Source organism: Stegodyphus dumicola, chromosome 10, assembly GCF_044657685.1.
Source record: "Stegodyphus dumicola isolate Sdum_Otavi_A_Nest chromosome 10, ASM4465768v1".
NCBI lineage: Eukaryota > Metazoa > Arthropoda > Arachnida > Araneae > Eresidae > Stegodyphus > Stegodyphus dumicola.
In genome coordinates, this window is record NC_140777.1 from 126,296,297 (window position 1) to 126,318,146 (window position 21,850).

Below are 21,850 nucleotides of genomic sequence, written 5' to 3' on the forward strand. Positions count from 1 at the left end.
TGATTATTTGTTTAACATTCTTTCCCATTAGGTTATCAAAGAGAACTACAGTACCGACGTAACGATGGTTCTTACAGTGCATTTGGGAAATCAGATAGAGAAGGAAGCCTCTGGTTAACCGCTTTCGTTCTTAAATCATTTGGTCAGGCAAGAAGATTTATGGACATAGATGAAAATGATCTGCTAATAAGTTCGCAGTGGATACTAAACCGGCAGCTTAGAAATGGATGTTTTGAACCTTCCGGAAGAATCATCAATAAAGAAATTAAGGTAATAATTCCCTGTTTCTGTCACCTTTTATTTAGTTCACTTATAGTGTTTCACTGTGAGTGGAATTTTGTCATTAATTGTTTACTTCCTGTTAAGCTATTGTTAAGTAGTGGTATTGCCTTTTTGGGTCGAAGGATTAAAACCTTACTATCCTACTTTAAAACTAAGAGAAACAAGAATGACAAAGACTGAGAAATTCACCTCAAACCTCAAGACAAGGCGTTAAGCGGTTAATACATTTATTGCGTTGTGTTTTGATTAGGTGCCAACTGATGCTACAGATTTCGAAAACATGTGGTTCATGCAGGACGAAGCACGGCTCCATTGGACTTATAGAGTGTTTGAAGTCCTGGAAGACCGCTTTGGAGTGCGCATTTTATGGCTTTACGATACTCAGAGGCCACTGGGATGGGAATCGCTTAGCTTCTATATTCTCCTGATCTCAACCCTTATAACGCCTTTTTGTGGGGATATTAACGACAAACGTTACCCAAATAACCCCAAAACCATCGCTGAGCTAATAACAGCCATTCGGAAGGTCATCGAAAACATCGACGTCTCGATGCTTCAGCGAGTTTTGCAGAATTTTCCTTTTCGCCTGCGCTACTTCATAGCTATTGAGTGCAAGCATATTGAACATGTAATAAATTTAATTCGAATATCTATAGTTTTTTGAAAAATTTGAATAAAATTTTTGATCTTTTAAAAATTTGATTTTTTATTTCGTATAGCTCAATAATTGAATTGATTATTGTTGAAAGGACACATGTCCATATTTTGTCGATTTTCAGGTTTTAACGTTTTCTCATTCTACAAACATAGACACACTTAGAGTTGAAGCGGCACATCTCTAGTACAACAATGTGTACTGGCAAGTGGTCGAAGATGGTGTTTATTGTTGAAAGGGAACGCGTCGTGCCTATGAGCCCTTTCTCCGCTTAACACAGCGCGGGACGTAGTGCGAGCGTCGCAGCTGAAACCTGTCGTTATTGTCGAAACCTATTGTTCTCTTGGTAAACATTGCATCCTCCTTTTGCTTAGTTTTCTTCATTTTTATATGACTAAATAAAACAGATTCCGGGGTCAGCAAAAGAAATTCATATTTTTTTCGGATGGTTGCATGGATCAAAACCGAAATCATACTGTTTTAAGGTTCCTCTTTAGCTCTTTCTGTGACCAGAAAAAATTTGATTGCCAAGCAATACGTTACTGTAAGGGGACATAGCTCCCTGCCCTGTGGTAGGACTTTCGGTGTTATTAAACGTTATATTGGAAAAATGGATCGAGTATACACACCAGCTCAGTATAAGAAGCTCATCTCTAAAAGCAGTTCTGATGACAAACTTTCAGCTATATTGCTGGAAAACAACAATATCGTCCCCTAGACTTCAACAGCTGGTGTCCAAGATACTTCAAAAAACAAGTTGTGCCTTTGGAGGATATAGTAGTACTTTGTAGAGGAGCAAAGCATCTTTTAAATTATCCGATTTTTACTATTTCGAGATGAAGAAAGTTGTTTTAGTCCCTGATGAATATTCCTCGCATTGTGATAAAACAACGGCACCTAGAGCCATCCAATTTTGAATGACGTAATCCTACTGAGAATATCTGCATCTGAAAGCCCAAATTTGAAATTTGGAATTTGTTTTATTATCGATTTCATATTTTGTAAAACTTTAACGAATTTTTCATTAACAAACTCAATGATTTAAAAGTGAGCAATGGCATTTTTATCTCTAGCGCGCGGAAGTGTGTATCGGAAATTCTAAAGTTAAGCTCATTTTAAAATTATTCTGCGACATTGCTGTTGAACTGCAATTTTATTTTAATTATTTATGAATTTTATGATTTAAGTGCAAAGAACGTGATATTTAATAAATAAAGGTAACACACAAGTCATTAAAAAACGCTCCTTTGGACGTAATTAAAAATCTGAGGCCTTTCGGTTTTTTTTCCTGTAACTTGTTAAATGGTTGGATTAAAAAAAAAAAAAAAAAAAAAACTCCAAAATTAAAAAGACCGGAGTTAGAAATAGTTTTTCTGCACTAGCATATACTGGGATGAATGCCATTAACGTAAAGGAAGTTGACGATATCAAAAGAGTTATTCACTACATACCAGAAGAATATAAGGATTTTTACAGCACCATTACGTTATAGCTAATATCTACAACAACTGCAGCTTCCGAGAGAGAAGTCAACGCTTAAGTATAATGGGGTAGGTTAAATTGTTTGACTATATTTGAATTTTAAATATTGTTTCCATATTATGTTCAGCATTAAAGATTTTTGACAAAAATATTCCATTTCTGGGTGAGTGAATGTCATGTTTAATGGGATGAAAAATATGTAAGCCGTTTTGCTTTATTTTGTGGCAGGTTTCACATTTCGATAGCTTGTTGAAATAAAGTAAGTTGTTCAAAGAAATATCCATATATATTTTCCCTTTTTGCATTTTTATTGTTGAAAGAGCACATGTCCACAAGATTAAAAATTGCCTAGAAATTTTAAAATAGGAGTTAACATTGTAAAAATAGGCCTAAAATGTTGTTTTGACTACCTCTTTGTATTTCTAGGATCGAAATGCGTGGTAACTTTGTTATGAAAAATGTTAGAAAGTTTTTTATTGCCTGGTGTAAAATTTACAAAAATGAACATTGCCCTTTCGACAATAATCTATTCAATTGTCACCTTCAGGTACTTCGTTTAATGACAATTAAAGAAAAGTATCGTATTTTTTATAAAAACTTTAATGTAAAATTAATGTAATTTACTCATTAATAGCATTAACTAGTGTTCCAGGTGTCACCTACCCGTACATTGTGCTTAGTGACTGGGGTGTGCGTGCATTTGTTTATATAAAATGTCGAAATCTGGCTCTATTTAGTTTATCTGATGTCTCATTTCATATTCTGCATTTAATTTACTTCCATATTTTGTTTTTGTTGCCAAAGACGTTTTACTTAAATACGTTTAATTTTTTAGGGTGGCCTCAGTGGAGGAGAACAGTCATTCGCTCCTCTGACAGCGTACGTCCTGATAAGTCTGTTAGAATCTTCAGCAGAGAGCCCGAGCCAGTTTGCAGCCGCAAGAAACGCTCTAAAATGCTTAGAAGCGGATGCAAATCCCAGCAATTATTCATTAGCTCTATTTGCTTATGCTACCGCTCTTTCTAAAGAGACGGATATCGCCAAGCAACATTTAAAAGTTTTGGATGAAAGGGCTATTATTAAAGGTAAGTCGAAAAGCATATGATCAATATAATTTTTAAATTGAAATTAGCTTTTTAAATAATACCCTACAGATAGGTAGAGGAATTGGGATTATTCACCGCCGCCATTTCACCTTCGCTGTTTCGCCATCGCCGCTTCGTTGTCATGCCATTCTGTATTGGGCCAGCTCCCGTCGGGCCACTTCACCGTGGAGATATATTTTTCTTTACTTGCCTGTATTATATGTTTTGTGGTGTTTACATCTATTAAGATTTCTCTGGCACCTACAGGCATCCAATTTCAATCCTAGTACCTTTGGAAAGTGGAAGATATGATCTCTTCATTGATACCAGTGCTGTGATTGTGAAGTGTTTGTGCGATTTATTACAGTGTTTTTATTGTGCGACATAAAAGTGCCATACTTCTGGATTAATCTGCCCTTATCTCCGGTCTAACTGGGAATATCGACACCATTCCTAGACGATAAGGTAGGCTTTTAGATTACCTTTCTTTTAGTGTATCATTCGTCCTGCTAGCTTAATTAGTGACTGAGTGCCGTAAGATTTAATTGCAATTTTCCTGTGTGACCTTGTTCTTTCCCCGGTATCCTCACCCGGCTCATTTTTACGACACAGCGGCGGAGGGTCGGTAAAGCATGACAGGTCGCCTTTTGAACTTGTCGGACAACTCCTTGTCAAGCTTTTCTAGCGCATAGTAGAGTGCAGTTGCTATAAGTCTTGCACGTGCATTTGTTTACAATTTGAACTTAGCTGCACGGTACTTAGCCAGTCTTTAGTACACCCAAATTTTTAACCCTGTTCTAGTTTTTCACTGTGCATTTAACTTTTATTCTATTACATTTACCTCTTTTTATTACTTTATCATTATTATAATTTTTATACTTATTTAATTTCATCTTCCTGTAAATTTTTGTTTGTGCTTATTTACTGATAGCCATCTATTGTACTCTGTTTCCATACCTTGTTAAGTTCGTTTAGATTTTATTTCTGTATATGCAATTATTCTGTGTATTGTATGCATTATTCTGTGTATTGTATGCATTATTCTGTGTATTGTATGCATTGTATGAGAAATAGGCTCTGTGGCTGGTTTCTTCACAGCATTCAGTTCCGTACATTTAGCATTTGTGACGGAAATTAATGAGTTTTCTGTAAATTCTATTCACCTCTCATTTACTTGTCACCTTGTACCCGTGCACGCTAACTGTTGGCAGCGCTTTCATTGCACGCACTTATATTTAACTGTATTGCCTTAGATTATGTAACTGTACGCTTTTTATTGTAATTCTGCATATTAACTGTCATTGTCTGCATTATATCATGGTACTACAAACTACTCTATCTACTGACGAAGATATAACAACGTCGTCCAGCGCCTTAGACCCGACCTCTATCTTAAACTCAGACATAGCTCATGCTGAAAAGGTAGGCCTCTTCTACCAGGAAATCAAGAGAGTAACAACTACCTACCGAGGTGGTAAATTTCTGCTCCGAACAGAACTCAGAGAACGTATTCTTACCTCACTAGAGGCTCTACAGAAGTTAGCCCTAGAAGGCCCCGAATACACAGCAAAACCAACAAAAGCCGACACAAGTACCAATACCTCCACTCTCTTGTGCTGCGAATTAGCACATGCAAATAACCAGTGTCAAACAGACCAGCAGAGGCATAACGTGTTCGCTGTAGCACCACTGCCTAATCCGATCAGAGGTCCATCCTACGCGGCTGCCGCAGCTAAGGCTAAAGATACTAGTCACATAACTACGCCCCGGCACACACTATTACTATATCCTAAGGAAGCCACCTGCTCCACCAGTCAAGACCTTAAGGCTAAACTCAGCCAGGAATTCCCACTGCCGAAGATAGGAGTAAAGGTATCCACAGTCAGAAACATACAAAAAGGAGGGCTAGCCGTTGACTGTCACACGAAGGAGGACCTTGACAAGCTAAAAATACGCTAAACAGTGCAAAGGGACAAGAACTGGTAGAGACCAAGCTTCCCGCCACAAGACTTCCAAGAGTTGCTATCCACAGCGTCTCACATGAAGTCCAGGAACACGAAATAGAACGAGCTTTGGCATCGGAGCACAATGCTACCAAATCAACAGTCAAGATCCTCTACCGCCTCCGAGATAGAAGAAACACAGTTAAATGGGTTCTTGACTGCCAACCTACAGTCTACCAGCGAATCATGCAGGCTCCCAGACTCTACCTCGGCTGGCGGGCATACCGAATTGCAGACTTCTATAACACCAAGCGATGCTACAGATGCCAGGAACTCGGCCACACTCAAAAGGAATGTTCCAACAAACATTATTGTGCATACTGCACAGAAGAACACGACATCCGTGAATGCCGAGCGCAGCAGCCCGCGTGTATCAACTGCGCAGACTATAACTATAGGACAAACAGGAGCATCCCCTGCGATCATCCAGCCTATGATGTCAACTGCCCCTCGTACGGAAGATACATCGCTAATATCAGACGCAGTACCAGATACGAGTGATTTGCCACAGCCGCCCACTCAAATAATGCAAACACCAGACATCCAACGAGAAGTTATCAAATGCATCCAGATTAATTTACAAAGAGCAAAAGCCGCCGCGTCACTATTGATCCAACATACAATCAACCATCAACCAGATATACTATTGATTCAAGAACCTTACTGCAGAGCAGGGGAAGTCGCCTGTTTGCCACTCTGTTGGAAAATATTTCAGCGCAAAGCACAACAGAATGAGCCACCACCAAGAGCAGCAATCGCCTGCTGCAACCCGCTCTGGTCCCCGCTGATAATTACACAGAAGCGAGACCATGTAGCAATCCTCCTCAGCTTCTCAAATTCACAGATCATCATTTCCTCCATCTACAGTCCCCCATCGGATGATATCCACCAGACCATCATGAGCATCGAAGAAGTAAAGACAAAGTGCCCCACAACATCACATGTTATAGGCGGTGATTTTAATGCCCACAACATCATATGGGGTTACCCAGCTACCACTCCAAAAGGGCAAGTCTTGGAAGACTACATATTGGCCAGCAATCTGCAAATCATAAACACCCCCAACGCGCCACCCACATTTGACAACACGTATCACCACGGATGGCCAGATATTACAGTGACTACTAATGATATAGCCAATAACCTACAAGACTGGATGGTAGCAGATGAAGAGAGCTGCTCGGACCATCGCTACATACACTTCAATATTGCAAGCGACACAAGGATCAGCATCTTTAAAAGATACAAACTTCCGGGTAACAAATTGCGAATACTTAACAAAGCTTTCTCTCTAACATTACAGCAAGAAGAGCAGGAGCTAAGTCAATACAAGAGCCCCAATGATCTGAACACTTATACCGAGCGGCTGCTTGACACTCTACGGAGCATTTGCGATCAGCACCTGCCCACCAGAGCAGCAAAATGTTTGCAAGGAATTTCCTGGTGGACAAAGGAACTGCGACAGCAACGGCAAAAGTGCAGGGCTTTACGACGTCGCCTTCGCACCAACATTAACGAAACCACCAAGAATGCAATACTAGCGATGAATATACTAGGGAGAAAAGAGCGCATTATAAAAATAATATCCTTAAAGCCAAAATAACCAGCTGGCGTAAGTTCTGCACAGAAAATAACAACCCATATGGAATTCTACACAAGCTTGCCACCAACAAAGTCTTTAAGCCGGATCAACTCTATGCCCAAATTGCCAACCAACCCATTACCACCAACATAGCAGAATCCACGGCAGCCACAACCTTAAACGCAGTCTTCCCAGCAGACGACCCGGAAGATGACACGCCAGAGCAAAGGCACACAAGGGGAAACACCACTATCCCAGAGACTTCAGACGACGAACCATTTGAAATGGAAGAGATCAAGCAAATCTTTCGACAGCTTCCAGTCAAAAAGGCACCAGGTCCTGACGGCCTGGATTATGCAATAATCAAGGTCGCCTTCAACGCTCGACCCACTTACTTTAAAGTTCTATTTAACAAGCTTCTACATTGTCAAATCTTCCCTACTGCATTCAAACAAGGACAGGTCGTCCTGTTTTTAAAAAAGCATAAATCCCCGGAAGATCCAAGATCCTTTAGACCCATATGTCTGTTATCTGCATTGGGTAAGATCTACGAAAAACTGCTAGTCAACAGGCTGAAGCACCATCTATACCGACAAAACTTTCTTAGCCCACATCAATATGGATTCAGGACAGGCACATCTACCATCCATGCTCTAGAACACATTCGAAAACATATAAATGACAACAGAATCAACAATCTACATACTGCATTTATCTCTTTAGATCTTCAAAGTGCCTTTGATACTCTCTGGTGGCCTGCAATAAAGCAGGCCCTCAGGGAGGCAAAGTGTCCAAGGAACCTTTTTAATATCTTCACTGACTATCTCCACTCTAGAAGTCTAATTATAGTCAATAATAACGGTGTCGTCACTAAACAGCAGGAAAGAGGGTGCCCACAGGGCTCATGTGCCGGGCCTCTACTGTGGATAATCACGTTTAATTCCTTATTACAAATCAAATGGCCTACCCATACCAGAGTGATAGCATATGCAGATGATGCGGCATTGCTAGTCTCTGGCCGCACAAGAGAAGAACTCGAACGAAATGGTACGGAAACCTGTTCCATATTTTCAGATAAATGCAGTAGACTTAAATTGATCATTTCCGCACAGAAGTCAACGGCAGTAGTCATCCCACGACCGAGAACTAATCCAACGCGACGGCCGTGTATAAAATTGATGGGACGAAATCTAAAGATCTCAAAAACCATAAAGTATCTCGGACTTACATGGGATCAGGGTCTCACATGGCTGCCCCACCTTCAAGACATCAGAGTCAAGACAGCAAATATAGCTAAGAAAGCCAGACAATTCCAGGGAAGCAACTGGGGGCAAAACCCTCACATCCAGAAACTGCTATATCTAACGGTAACGGAGAGAATTGTTCTTTACGCATCGGCTATATGGGCGCAACCAATGAGCAGTCGCAAGATCAAACTCTTGACAACAATACAACGGCCATTTGCTCTAAACATAAGTAGGGCATATAGGACAACGGCATCAAGTGCAATAACGGTCCTTGCGGGAATAACACCCCTGCACATAAAGGCCAGCATAGAAGCTGCATATGAGCGCCTAATTAGGCTAAAACAAGATGCCAACTTTGCTGGCACCGCCTTCCATGCAACACAGTATGAATTACCAGGGAGTGTGCAGTATGTGCACCCGGCACACAAAAGTAAAGGCATCCATGTCGTGACAGCACAACACCCAAAGCCTCTCAGAGAAACTCCACATGTGAACTCACGATTCTACACCGATGGATCAAAGCATGACAATGGAGTGGGAAGCGCCTTCGTTCACTTCAAAAATGACCGAGTGGAAAGCAAATGGAAAGGCCATCTCGCTACCCACAACAGCATTTTCCAGGCAGAAGCTGTGGCAATAGCAGCTGCAATTCAGTATGCTCAGGATATCAATCTAGCAGCAACCGAAATTCACACAGACAGCATGTCAGTGCTACAGGCAATGAATCACCACCATACCTCACCCACAATTATAGAAATCCAACAGCTCCTGCGTAACAATATGCAAACACACATCAAACTAATCTGGGTGAAAGGACATGATGGCATAGAGGGTAACGAGATGGCAGACCAGTTAGCAAACGAGGCGGCACTCAACAAAGACGCGCAAGAGGTGACAACTCCAATCCCGACTTCGTATTTAAAGCGAAAGCTAGGAGAACTAAGCAAAGAACAGTGGCAACAGGAGTGGGATAACTGTGATACAGGAAGAAGGACACATGGATTCTACCCAATAGTAGACAACGAACGTCTCCAGGCCATTGCACCCTTCACATACTATATCACGGGGCACGGCCCATTTCCCTCCTATTTTCAAAGACATGCAATTTCGATGACAGATATATGCGTCTGCGGGGCAACTGGCTCCCCCGACCACTACATATTTGAATGCAGCCTTACATCCAACTTACACCTACCACTCCCAGCCACAAATATAGAATCATATAAACGATTCATCATTAAGCACCCACCAGCGGTCAAAAAGATCTGCCAAATAATTAGGCAGGTCAACGACCTAGGGCAAGATATCTGCCAACCAAACTAGCGTCAATTAAGGCGTCTCATAAAGCAACCACAGTCAGCTTTCACTACCAAATCATCAACAGAATTCTGACAGTCTCTTTTACTGACAATCAGCTGAATGCAACTTACAATATGTTTAAATTATGTGCTGCGCTTATAACATAACTGCACTGTAACATAACTGCAGACATAGCTGCTTACTGCGTACAGTACTCACTCACGGCGTATAGAGCAAACTACTGACTATGAACAGACTGCTACCTGCATTGTGTCTCTGTAGTAGTTACAACGACTGAAATATCTATAGAAGTATTTCCTGGAATAACCGCAGTTATTACAACAACTGCAAGTTATATATCAGTGTATAAGGTACTGTGCGCAGAGCAATTGGAACGCCCTGACAAATCGTGTACAGAACTTATCAACAGTGTACAGAGCTCAACACCGACTAATCACAGTCATTGCCAGTACTGTATTACACAAACGCGTTATACAAACTATCTGCAATAGATATGCACCTCATTCTGCACCGAATTTGTCAAATTCTGCACAGTATCTGCTGTATATAAAGCATATAATTACTATGCAACTATCTACATTGCGTGTGCATTACCTGCAATAACTTACAACCTGTTGTGTATCTGACTTTGCACTGTGCATTTGTTCTGTGAGCAATGTGTATATAAAAAGTACTGTGTACCTACTTTAATCCAATAAACACTGTGCATCTAATATAATATAAAATAAGCTCAGCGCATTCTATAACATAGTGTCTCCACTACAGTTATTGCCTGCACATCATATCTGTATTACTCAAACTATCTGTATTATATCTGCACTGTATCTGACATATGCATAATGTATAATTCATCTATATCTATCAATATTGTATCTGCATTACCTGTATAATCTCATAGCTTCGCATAGAAATATATAGCTTGGCAACATAGCATGCATGGTGCTGCGTACTATAATTGTGTGTATACAATGGTATAGATTTTTTTAATGTGTAAGTATAATTGTGTTTATATAATTGTGCACAATTATGTTATATACCGTAGTATAGTGTTTTATTCTGCGTGCGCAGTATAAATTCTAATATCTAATGCTTTACAAGCATAGTGTATCTGTTTTTACATTGTGTATCAATTCTGTAAGCATTAAGTATATAAAAAGCGCTGCATATCTATTCAAATTAAATAAGTATTGTGTACCTGATATAATGTATTGCATAATGTATTCTCCAGAGTAAAGTTTCATCTGTAATTACTATATCATCTAATAACAAAATTTAATATTCTACAGTGTGCCTGCATGCTTTATGTATGTTTATTTGCGCATTTTACATGTGATATGTGATCTAAATGTGTCTAAATGATCTAAATGTGTCTTTAGTGTAAGTTTATACTATATATTAGCTTAAATATGTTTCATTATAAGTATGTGTTTTACTTGTATAAGTGTGTGCAAACTAGTATCTAATTTCTATTTTTATATAATGTGCTTACATGTTTTATATGTGTTATATATGTGCTTTTATATGTGTTTTACAAGTGTTTTGTATGTATCTTTATATGTGCAATTGTATGTACTTGTATGTGTATGTATATGCTGTAATTAGTGTCTAACAGTGTCTAAAAACCAAGATGTAACAAATCATCCGCCTATCGATCAAAACTAATGTATTCCTAAGACGCCTCTGTATGGCCATGTACAATTACGTAAAATTCTTCAATAAACTCCCAAGGTGGCCTCATGAGGCTCCTGGGAGTTGCTGCCACTAGATAGGGGAGGGCGTGGGACATATGCCTGTTTACCTCTGTTAAACATCAGGCGTCCCCGTCCTCCGTCACCTGTCACCTGTCACCTGCCTGTATTATATCTTGCCATATTATGTTTTTATTTAATTTAATATTTTTTTACCTAATCCATACTTCTGATTGTCTTAAATTTCAAAAGAAAAAAGCTTTTGTAAATAAACGTATCTTCTAGATTTTTATAAATAAATATTTACCTAGAGCTAATATTTTTTTTTTTCAGGTAAAGTGTTTATTTGGAGATTTTATCTCTGTGTGATAATTAGGTGAATATATGCCTATAATAGGGTAGAGTAAATACATATCATTAACGTTTAAGAAAACCGCGGTCAAAAAATAGCATTTCATGCATGTCTTAAAAAGACGGCTTCGACCGAAATAACGGTCAGAGATCGAAATATTGGTTTTTACTATAATAAAAAGAAATACTTACCAAAATACAAAGAGAAAAATTAATAGGTGAATGTTTAAAATAATGTATAAGAATATTATAAAGAATACTTAAATTAAAAAGATAAAAGAAACTAATATCAGAAAAGTGCAAGGGGATTTGGTTAATATATGCATAATGCTAAAGCTGTTACTCGATTTTTATTAAAAATTAACGAGAATTGCATGCTTGTGCAAGAAACAAGTGGTCAACTCTTAATCAGTACATGTTATTCTAAACAATATTCAGTTTGAGATTAAATTGATTAAAGATGTATTAACTTTAGGCATACCTAGGAAATATTTGTTATCAAGGTCTATTTTAAATATAAGGCTGTGTTTCCAAAAGTTCATATTCCATCATTCGACAATTATTTCAGCTATGAAATAGTAGCTTCGTCGGTTTCCCTACTTGAAGAAATATTTGTGAACAAGTAATTATATATATTATAAGAAACCTTTACTATGTATTTTATTTCTACTTGATGGCGAATCATCTGCGAATGGTTTGTCCTTCGGCGAAAAGTCGGCGATGAAAAGAGGACGGCAAAATGGCGACCGCCGAAAGTCCTAGACCCACGGGTAGAGGTGGAGGGAACCCCAAAATTTCTTTATTGGCAGTACAGGTATGTTCTCGCCACTTTTGAGATGGAACAACCCGGGAGACGTCCGAGGGTCTCCAAACTCTTATAACCAACCTCTTGTGAAGACTTTCTGCCCACCGCATGTACTGAATGTCCCCTTGCTGCACGGACACTATACGCTTACAAACATCTATCTTTGTTCAGGATTTGAACCGGGACCCATCGAAACGGCTGTCAGCGTCACTAACCACTACTTCGGCTGGTGATGCTATCGAACACAGTCGTATTTTTGTCGCGCTTCTAGTAATCGGATGTTAGCTGCAGTTCTTGAATTTTGTTATCAGTAAATGCGTAAGTATATATACTTGTGGTGGGTACAAGATTAATGCATGTGCTAGTAGATCGGGGTAATTAGTTTAATAATTCAACCATTCTTGTGTAGTCGTAGTATCACCGCACGTGTCTACATCTCCAAGCTCTCTCCCTCAACAGAAAAAGTTCTGACGTCCTGCACGTAAAATTCTGTACCTAGTGTTAGTGCTCTTTTCTTCTTCTTCGTTCAATATTCTACAAAAATAAAATTGAAATATTAGTATCTCTGAATCATCACACCAAGTCAACCGAGGTAAGGAATTTTTTCTCCTACTTTTTAAAGTTTTTTATTTAAAGAAACGCAAGAAGTTCCCCATGTACCACATAGTATCACATGGGGCTTACAGAAGTAAGTATGAAACACAATACAACAATACAAAATAAACAGAAGAGAAAATTGAAACAAAATTAAGAATGATTACAAAGTTTTACAATGAACATTTTCCTCGCCAACGAGGCTACAATCACAGATAGACTCGGGGCTCAACTTAAATCTGTTCGGATAACTTTTGAAATTTCCATGGCCAGTAATTAGGTTAATTTATAGTTTGTGAAGAAGTGATGACATGACAATCTCATTTTGATGGAAGGAAAAATCTCTTAGTTAAGCTCCCTTTATTTGAGCTAATGAATTCGTGGTTCTACGACTCTACAATACTTTCATACATGACCTTCTTATGAAAGGAATGACATATGTTTTGGGTCGATGATAAGATGATTCCTTCCACATTACAGGTTGTGTTCTTCAATACTGAGCTTTTTATTTTTCTAACTTGGTTACAGTTGTTCACAATTATTGTGCGTGGAATTAACAACTAGGCAGTCATTATAGTATTCTTTTCTGTTTTCATTAATAGTTTTGGTGTTATTAGCATAATATTTCATATGTTCCACTTTCAGTTTTAATTGAACGATGCTTGCAATTATGTAAACTACGTTACTTAATTTTTATTTATTGTTAATTCACTTTGTTTATTGATTTGTTGTTGTTTCCCTTTATTCTTTTTAAGCGATTAAAATCATATTTTTTGTATTATTGTTAAAAATGTGAATGAACGTTTGACATTTTTAGCCACCTGACGAAAAGGTATTTTCTTCTCATTTGCAGTCAACCCATTTTTGATCCTATTTATGCATTTTTAATTTAATATTAGACTTAATTCGTTCGCGACAGCTATATTATTTATTTTATCGTTTCTATGGTCAGGCCCTATCAGTGTGTCTTGGGCATTTCTTCTAATTCCCCTCACCTATTTATAAAGGAATTTCCTCCTTGTATTTGATTTACGAGTACATTTAATTTTACCTTTTAATTTTACTTTACGCTTAGCACCCGATTTTTGATTGTGTTTTCAGAACCCAAAACCTAGCAGTTACCTCTAGTAATCCCATACTACAACTTCCCATCTTCCATTTTGTCATTTCTCTACTAAATTTTTATTAATGCTTTAATTCCCTTTAATTAAGTTTAATTTTGTTTTCATTTCTTGCTTTGTTAATTTTATGTTTTACTTTAATTTGTTTCTCTTCTGCCTTGCTCAAGTAAAGTTTGTGGAAATAATAAGACAGGTGAAAAAAATTAAATATTTTCGTTAGCATGGTTAACGGATTGAACATACGCTGGATTTGGATAAAATACGGATTAGACTCACAGAAAAAAGGCTATTAAAATATTCGGATGGGCTAGTAACTAGTTGACTCTTGCGTCTCAAATTAAATCAACTGAGAAGTTTAAAGTTTAAATTTTGCACTTAACGCCTCTACGTTTTAAGATATTTGATACCTTTTCCTTAACGACGGCTTGTAAGTTCATTATTACTTTAATGGTAACAAGTTTCACCTTGCTATCACAACATGTATGTTTGTTTAATTTTCGCATGTCTAAAAATTAAATCTCTTTTTTCTTTCATCTTTAAATGTGTCTTCAGTCAGAACGAAAAGACAGGTTTTAAACCAAAAAGATCAGAGATTAGGTGAAAACCGACCGTAGATCAGTGGCAGAATATCTTGCCAGGATACATTTGCTGGAGGATATTGTTCACACTTGCGTTACCCAAGCCGCAAAGCATGAATACAGTCAGCCTGTTTCTAAAGATAAGCAAAACCGTTTTTATTTTATTGTATCAGAAACGCTCGCAAATTGAATGAATCTGTTATTTTATCGGATCAGAAACGCTCATATGAATCTGTTCTTTTTCATGATCCACCACTCATTAACATTAACCTTCATGAAAAAGACTTTGAACAGGAGGTGAAGCAAGAGTGATTAGCAAGAATTGAAGGATGAGCCAAAGCAATCAAACGAGCAGTGATATGGGGAGCGATTAACGAGAGCTCTTTATGGACTAAAGAGCGAAAAGATTCGAAGGATGAGTCGGATTGAAACAATCGACTTAATCAAATGCTAACTCCTTGAACTGATTTCTTTACACTTTAAAATCCCCCTTTCTACATAGAACTAACAATAAAATACTTGAATAAAAATTTTTCAGAAAGGTCGAAAATAATAAAATTTAAACTCGCTTTTAACATGAGAGAACAGACATTCTTTTCTCTCCCAAAATGGGAATCAAACTTTCCTGGCACATTTTTTACAATAGCTCTACATTCTTTTTTTCCCGAATCAGGGGTTTGCTCACTCAGTAAAACAAATCAGTTCATGAACGAATAGCAGACCTTAGTTCCTTGCAAGCTTCAACAACAGCTCTCCGGGAACTTCAAAAAGCTACAATTTCGTTTTCTGGAATCGGAGTACATTTGCTCAGTAAAGAAAATCGGTTTTTGAATCAGTTCCAGAGCAGATAGTCCAATTCTGCTTTAAATTATGAATACATAATTAGGAGGTATTTGATTTTAGAAATATATGAACAGAATAATAATAGAAAGTAAATTTTGTTTAGATCACTTTTTTGGTCGGTATATAAAGCGATGTTTTTATTTTAAAACTCTTCAGAATACTTAATTTACTTTTTATGAGCAGTCTAACATATATAAAATGTAGGAGCCGCCCAATCGGGATTGGTTAACGGCTCTGACTGCCGTACCGGAGGGTCCGGGTTCGAATCCCAGAAAAGGCATAGATGCTTGTAAGTATATAGTGTCTGTACGCCATGGAGACACTCTAAATATAAGGCGACTCGAGAGGTTGGAGTAGTAGGGAAAGAGGGGTGAGAGACCCTCGAACCTGTCCTCCTTGCGTTGCCCTCCTTCAAAATTGGGAGCGGAACAGAGCAAAATCTTACTGTCACCTATATGGTGCCCCAGCCTTTTGTGAACGACAGTTCCAATCGTGCCTCCTTGCCACGATAAGTTTCGTTAGTTTGATCTAATTTCAGTTACTGGATAATATTTTGAAGAACATGACACCATGTGTGGAAAGTTGCATCGCACTCTACGGTGGGCATATCCCTTAATGATACTTACTATGCCTTCTCAAAGGTGCCTGCTGTCATTCATATGCATTTTTCTCTGTTCACAGCATCCAGAGAACAGGTTTTTACTTTGGATGTACTTTTGAGCAATAAATGTATTTTATTCTAATGTCGGAGCAGTTGAGGCAACAGTATTTTATCCTTTTTAGCTTCCATTTTCGCTTAATGTTATGTTACATCGCAATTTCAGATGAGCCCTTAGCAACTGTCCAGCAGCATATATGCACGAATCTTTTTTTTTCTTTCGCCTCGATAAAATTGCACTGGATATGTAGTATTTTGATTTTTGCAGTTGTGATTGTGGTTATATCAACAGATGAAAGAAGAATAAAGAAGAATTAATTGTAATCAAGAAATAAGTCACCTTTAGAGCAGAAACAAATAATAGAGGATGACTACAAAATTCTCATATTGTACTGTAATAATCATTATTGCTATTGTGATTGACCTATCGATTACTATTATTGTTTGAAATAAGAGATTCTGTACAAACACTAGGAATATCATATGAAATATACGAGTATAAGACTCAATATTAGATATGACACTTTTTAAACTAATAATTAATCTTATAGTGTATTAAAAATTATGATGATAGGCATAGGCTGTGCAACACTTCTTAAACTAATCAGCATTTCCTACCCTCAGCAAGCAGTTCACAAGAGAAAATTTTATTCTTATATATTCTTACAGTTCTTCTCAAAGTCTTATCACTGTGGAATTATAAATTGCTCGAAGCTCTTTCCTTTAAGGTGGAACTTAAAAACTTCATGGGATGGATTCTTCTTGATAATAACTTATATACTTCGCTGGCAGAAATAAAGACGCAACAGTCAGAAATCTATCCGAATCCATAGTTAACTTTGCGACACCGAGTTCAACTTATTGAAATCCCGCTGTTTCTCCATTATTACGGTGTTTATGTAGCATAACGATAAGTTGTAATCCTTAAAGTAATTTTTCTTATATTATTTTTTTGATTCTGTTGTAGTGTTGTGATGTCCCCAACTTGTCAGCAACTGTGGTAGTGACTGCTATGAACTGTAAAGTTACACAAACACGTAAGAAGGGTTTAAAAGCCCTTTTAATTCCACTTTAGAAATAACAGCTGCGTTTACTTGACGCTCATAAACTACGCCGACCCGGCGGTTTAACAAAACAGAAATGTGAAACTAAAAACTAATGACAGGATGAATAAACAACTAGATCACTACTTACGAGACTCTGAAATCGTAACTAACCTAACCGCGTTCTAAAATACAGCTGAAATTCAGCGAGCTTACTGATTAAGCAGTTGAAAGATTCAACGAACTGCCGAGATAGGCACACAGGCCGAAACGCGTGGTTCTTAAATTCCTACCTAGCAACCTTCACGTTCGCGATTCAAGAAGCACACATATAAACTCGTTTCCCTTCTATTTAAACTCAACTTACTTCTGCTAAAATTTGAATATACTGCGCGTTCTACTACAATTTACATACTCTGGCATTGGCAATTCTAGGGGAAAGTAAAGGCTTGACAGGAAAGATAGCTTAAAATAAATGTTAGCTAAAATAAATATAAACCCTACATTTGCCGCTGCCAGAATTTGGTAAACTTGGAAGCAGGTCCTAGAAACGACCTGTTGAAAAAGTTTTCATATTCTGACGTAAGACTCAAGAGCCCCGTTTACATAAAACAAACTGTTGCCTAAAACAATTACAATCGTTTCTGTAGATGGTTAGGATACAATATCTTCTTACAGGATCCTTTCTGCTATTTGGTCTTCATCAATCAATCTTTTTCTCTTCCTTCCAGCATTTGCAAGGAATAAGTATCAGTATATTCCAAATACATTTTGATTTACACTTTCTTAACACTCGATAAAGTTTTCGTTTTCGATCCTTTTCTTTTCCTTAATTAACTGCTTACATTCACATTCATTCAAATATTCAAACATGAATTTTACTTTACCCTGGTTCTCCACCATGTGTGGTGTCAAACGGGAATCTTCGTGTTTTTGTGTTACAACAACAATTGATTATAATATTTTTTCACCTGGTAGGGACATGCTTTGCAGGTTTACCCTCTCTTGTTCTTAAGGTACAATACGACTCCTTTGATTTCCTGTATTACATAAGAGCCTTCAAACTTTGGAGCCAATTTTGCAGTGAAATTATCTGGGGCACTTGATAAAGAAAATTTCCGCTTTAACACTTTATCGCCTACTCTAAAATCTGCTTCACGGCGTTTTCGATCATAGTAAAGTTTCTGTCTATTTCTTGCCGTATCCGAACTTTTAACCGCCTGATCAATAAGTTTCTGTATATCTTTTTGTTTTAATTATTCTTCCCTTTGTTGCACAAAGAATTTATCTAGTGGCGTAATTAACTTACGTCCTAAAAATAATTCTGCTGGAGTTTTTCCTGTAGTATCATGATTTGCTGTTCTTAAAGCATAAGCTAACTCATTTATGTAGCCATCCCAGCGCTTGTGATGTGTGCTAACATAGCTTCGAATTATTTTTACAATATTTTTATTAACTCTTTCTGCGATGTTTGCCTGTGGTCTATACGGAACCATTTTGATATGGCGTATGCCAAGTCCAGAGCAAATGTTTTCAAAAATTTGGCTAACGAATTGTTTACCGTTATCGCTAATGACTTTTATCGGTGCACCGTATTTTAAAATGTACCTGTGTAAGAATGCATCTGCAACTGTTTTGGCTGACGCGCGTTTAAGTGCAACAATTTCTGTCCACTTTGAAAAATGATCTACAATTACTAAAAGAAAACGATTTTTATTTAACTCACTCTGGGGAAAAGGACCAAGAAGATCTATGCCTAAAATTTCATTCGGAAATGTAGCGCGAATGCTATTTAAGTACCCGGCCGGGCTGTAATTAATATCATTTATTAATTGACATTGGTTGCAGGACCTGACATACGCAGTTACTATTTTGTATAATTGCGGGAAATATACCACCTCGCGTACCATTTTTATAGTCTTTCTGACCCCTAAATGACCCGATGTTTGCGCGTCGTGTAATTCCTTCAAAATGCTCAATCGAAGAGAGGCTGGGATGACTGGTCTATACTCAAAATTTTCGTTTGTTGATTTCGTATAAAACAATAAATTATCCATTATTTCATAGTTTTCTGCTCTACTTCTTATTGCGGCGACATCTTTATGTTCAAAGATTTCGGGGTCTTTTAAATAAGCATAAATACTTCCAAATTCAGGATCAGCTTTCAATTCAGCAATAATTGTTTCTCTAGAATCTAAAATTTTAGAAGACAACACAGCGCATTTGAGTTCATTCCCTTCACCGCCCAGTTTTATTCGGGATAGTGCGTCAGCTACATTATTTTCTTTCCCTGTTTTATATTTAATTATTAGATTATATTCTTGATGTTTTAAAGCCAATCTTATTAACCTGGGCGTTAGGTTTTTCCCCGAGTAAAGTCTACCAACAGCCGCATGATCCGAAAAGACTGTTACTGGCGCTTTGCCGAAATAAACTCGAAATTTCTGTACAGCCATTAATACGGCTAATGTTTCTCTCTCTGTAGCTGTATAATTCCTTTGTGTATGATTCAACGTTTTACTAAAAAATGCCAAAGGATGGCTATTTTGCATAAGAACCGCACCCACAGCATAGTCCGACGCATCTGCTGCAATTTCCAGGTTTTCGTCCCCCTCCGGGAATTACAAAACAGGGGCATTGATGAGCGCTTCTTTTATGCTTTCAAATGCTGTATTTGCTTCCGCTGTCCACGTAAACTTACTTTTTTTTCTTTTAATTACTAATAACGGTTCAACAATATTCGCGAAATCATTTATGAACGACCGATAATAAGAACATAACCCAAGGAAAAAAGAAAGTTTCTTGGCGGTATTGGGAGGTGGGAAATTCTTGATGGCTTTTATTTTTGAATCCTGAGTTTCTATACCCTTTTGCGAAGTTTTATAGCCCAGATATTTAAGTTCTTTAGTCGCGAACTTGCATTTTGATGCGTTAATTGTAAGACCGGCCTCTTTTAATAATTTAAAAACCTCTTCCAAGTCTTTAATATGTTGTTCCAACGTACTACTCGTTATAATTATATCATCTAGATAGATTAAAGTCGATTTTCCTAGGACAGGCTTTAGAACAATGTCCATAACTCTCTGGAATGTTGACGGGGCCCCACACAACCCAAAAGGCATGCGTAAAATTGCATAAGTGCCCGATTTTGCGATAAACGCGGTTTTATGTTTATCTTCAGATCTCATAGCTATTTCATAGTAGCAGGACGTTAAGTCCAACGTAGTCACGTATCTCGTAGACTTAATCTTTCTAATAATTTCCTCTATCTGTAATCGATAGCAAACCTCCAAGCCCTTTTATCCGAAGGAGGGAAATCGTTCTTTTTCCTACATAGTACGACTGAACTCGCGTACTCACTATTTAAGGGCGTTATTATCTAGTTCTGCAGCATTTCCTGAATGTGTTCTTCAATAATTTGCTCTTTCTGTTGATCATACCGGTAGGGGTTAGTCCTACAGGGTTTATAGGCAGTTTATTTGTATATCATGTGTTACAATTTGACAGTTACCAGGCCGTTCTGAAAACAAGTTGGAAAAAGTACTCACCCCTTGCTGGATGGCTTGGCTTTCATGGACACTCAAATGGCTCAAGTCTATCTGCGGTTGTTTCACTGGCTCCACCACCCTCCGATCCATTTCCAGCATAATCGAATTCTCCTGAAAATTTAGGTTGGCTTTCGCGACCTTTAAAAAGTCCATGCCTAAGATGAATGGATTCTGTAAATTTTTCACCACAAAAATTAATACTTTAAAGGCTCTCATCTTTTATCTGTATTTTTAATGATAATTCCCCGATACATTGACAGATTTTTCCTTGGGCCGCTATAATTTCTGTATTTTTATTTTTAAATAACCGTAATCTATTAAAATTCTTATTGAAAAATTTATCACTCATAAAATTACCTTCTGCCCCTGTATCAATAAGGGCTTCCACTGGTACATCGCCAACCAAGACTTGTATAATTGGTAATTGTGAATTTTTTACCACGACCGTATTTAGGTATCTTCTTGAGGGTTTTTTTTCGAAACTTCGGGGGGTCTGGACCCTCACTTTTACAGGCCCCTCTAATCGTTTAAAGCTTTCATTTCAACTTCAGTCTTTTTGGGGTACGCGGACTTTTTTTTTTTATTTTTTCAAATTTTTTTTTTTTGCGCCTTGACTTTCTAGCTACGATGAGTTGGCTTGATAGCTCTTTCCCCCATAAGAGCGATTTGTGGTTCCGGTCTGTTGATTTGAGAATTGCCTTCGGGGACGTTGAGAATACGATGCCCCTCTAGATTTTTCCGCTATTCTTCCGTTTTGGAACTTGACCGCCAACTCGAAGAGTTCCTGCAAGGTGCTTGAATTTCGGATTTCCAAGTAATCTTGGACAGCAGGTAGCAATCTTGGTAAAATTATTTCAATTATCTCTGTGTCGGGTTTCTTTCCATACAGCATGTCTGCCAGCTTAACTTTTCGCAGAATAAAGTCCGTCAAATCTTCCATATTACGTTGATAAAAACTATACTAT

The 21,850-nt window shown here is 37.8% G+C and overlaps 1 protein-coding gene across 1 annotated transcript in view; it reads left to right on the forward strand.

Annotated features, from left to right (window-relative positions):
• LOC118200891 (murinoglobulin-2-like) overlaps nucleotides 1-21,850 on the forward strand; it is a 215,983-nt gene that overhangs the window by 169,896 nt on the left and 24,237 nt on the right. Inside the window, exons 24-25 of the mRNA XM_085825147.1 lie at nucleotides 32-270; nucleotides 3,255-3,504. Coding sequence (XP_085681273.1) covers nucleotides 32-270; nucleotides 3,255-3,504 — 489 coding nt within the window. The remainder of the gene's footprint in view (nucleotides 1-31; nucleotides 271-3,254; nucleotides 3,505-21,850) is intronic.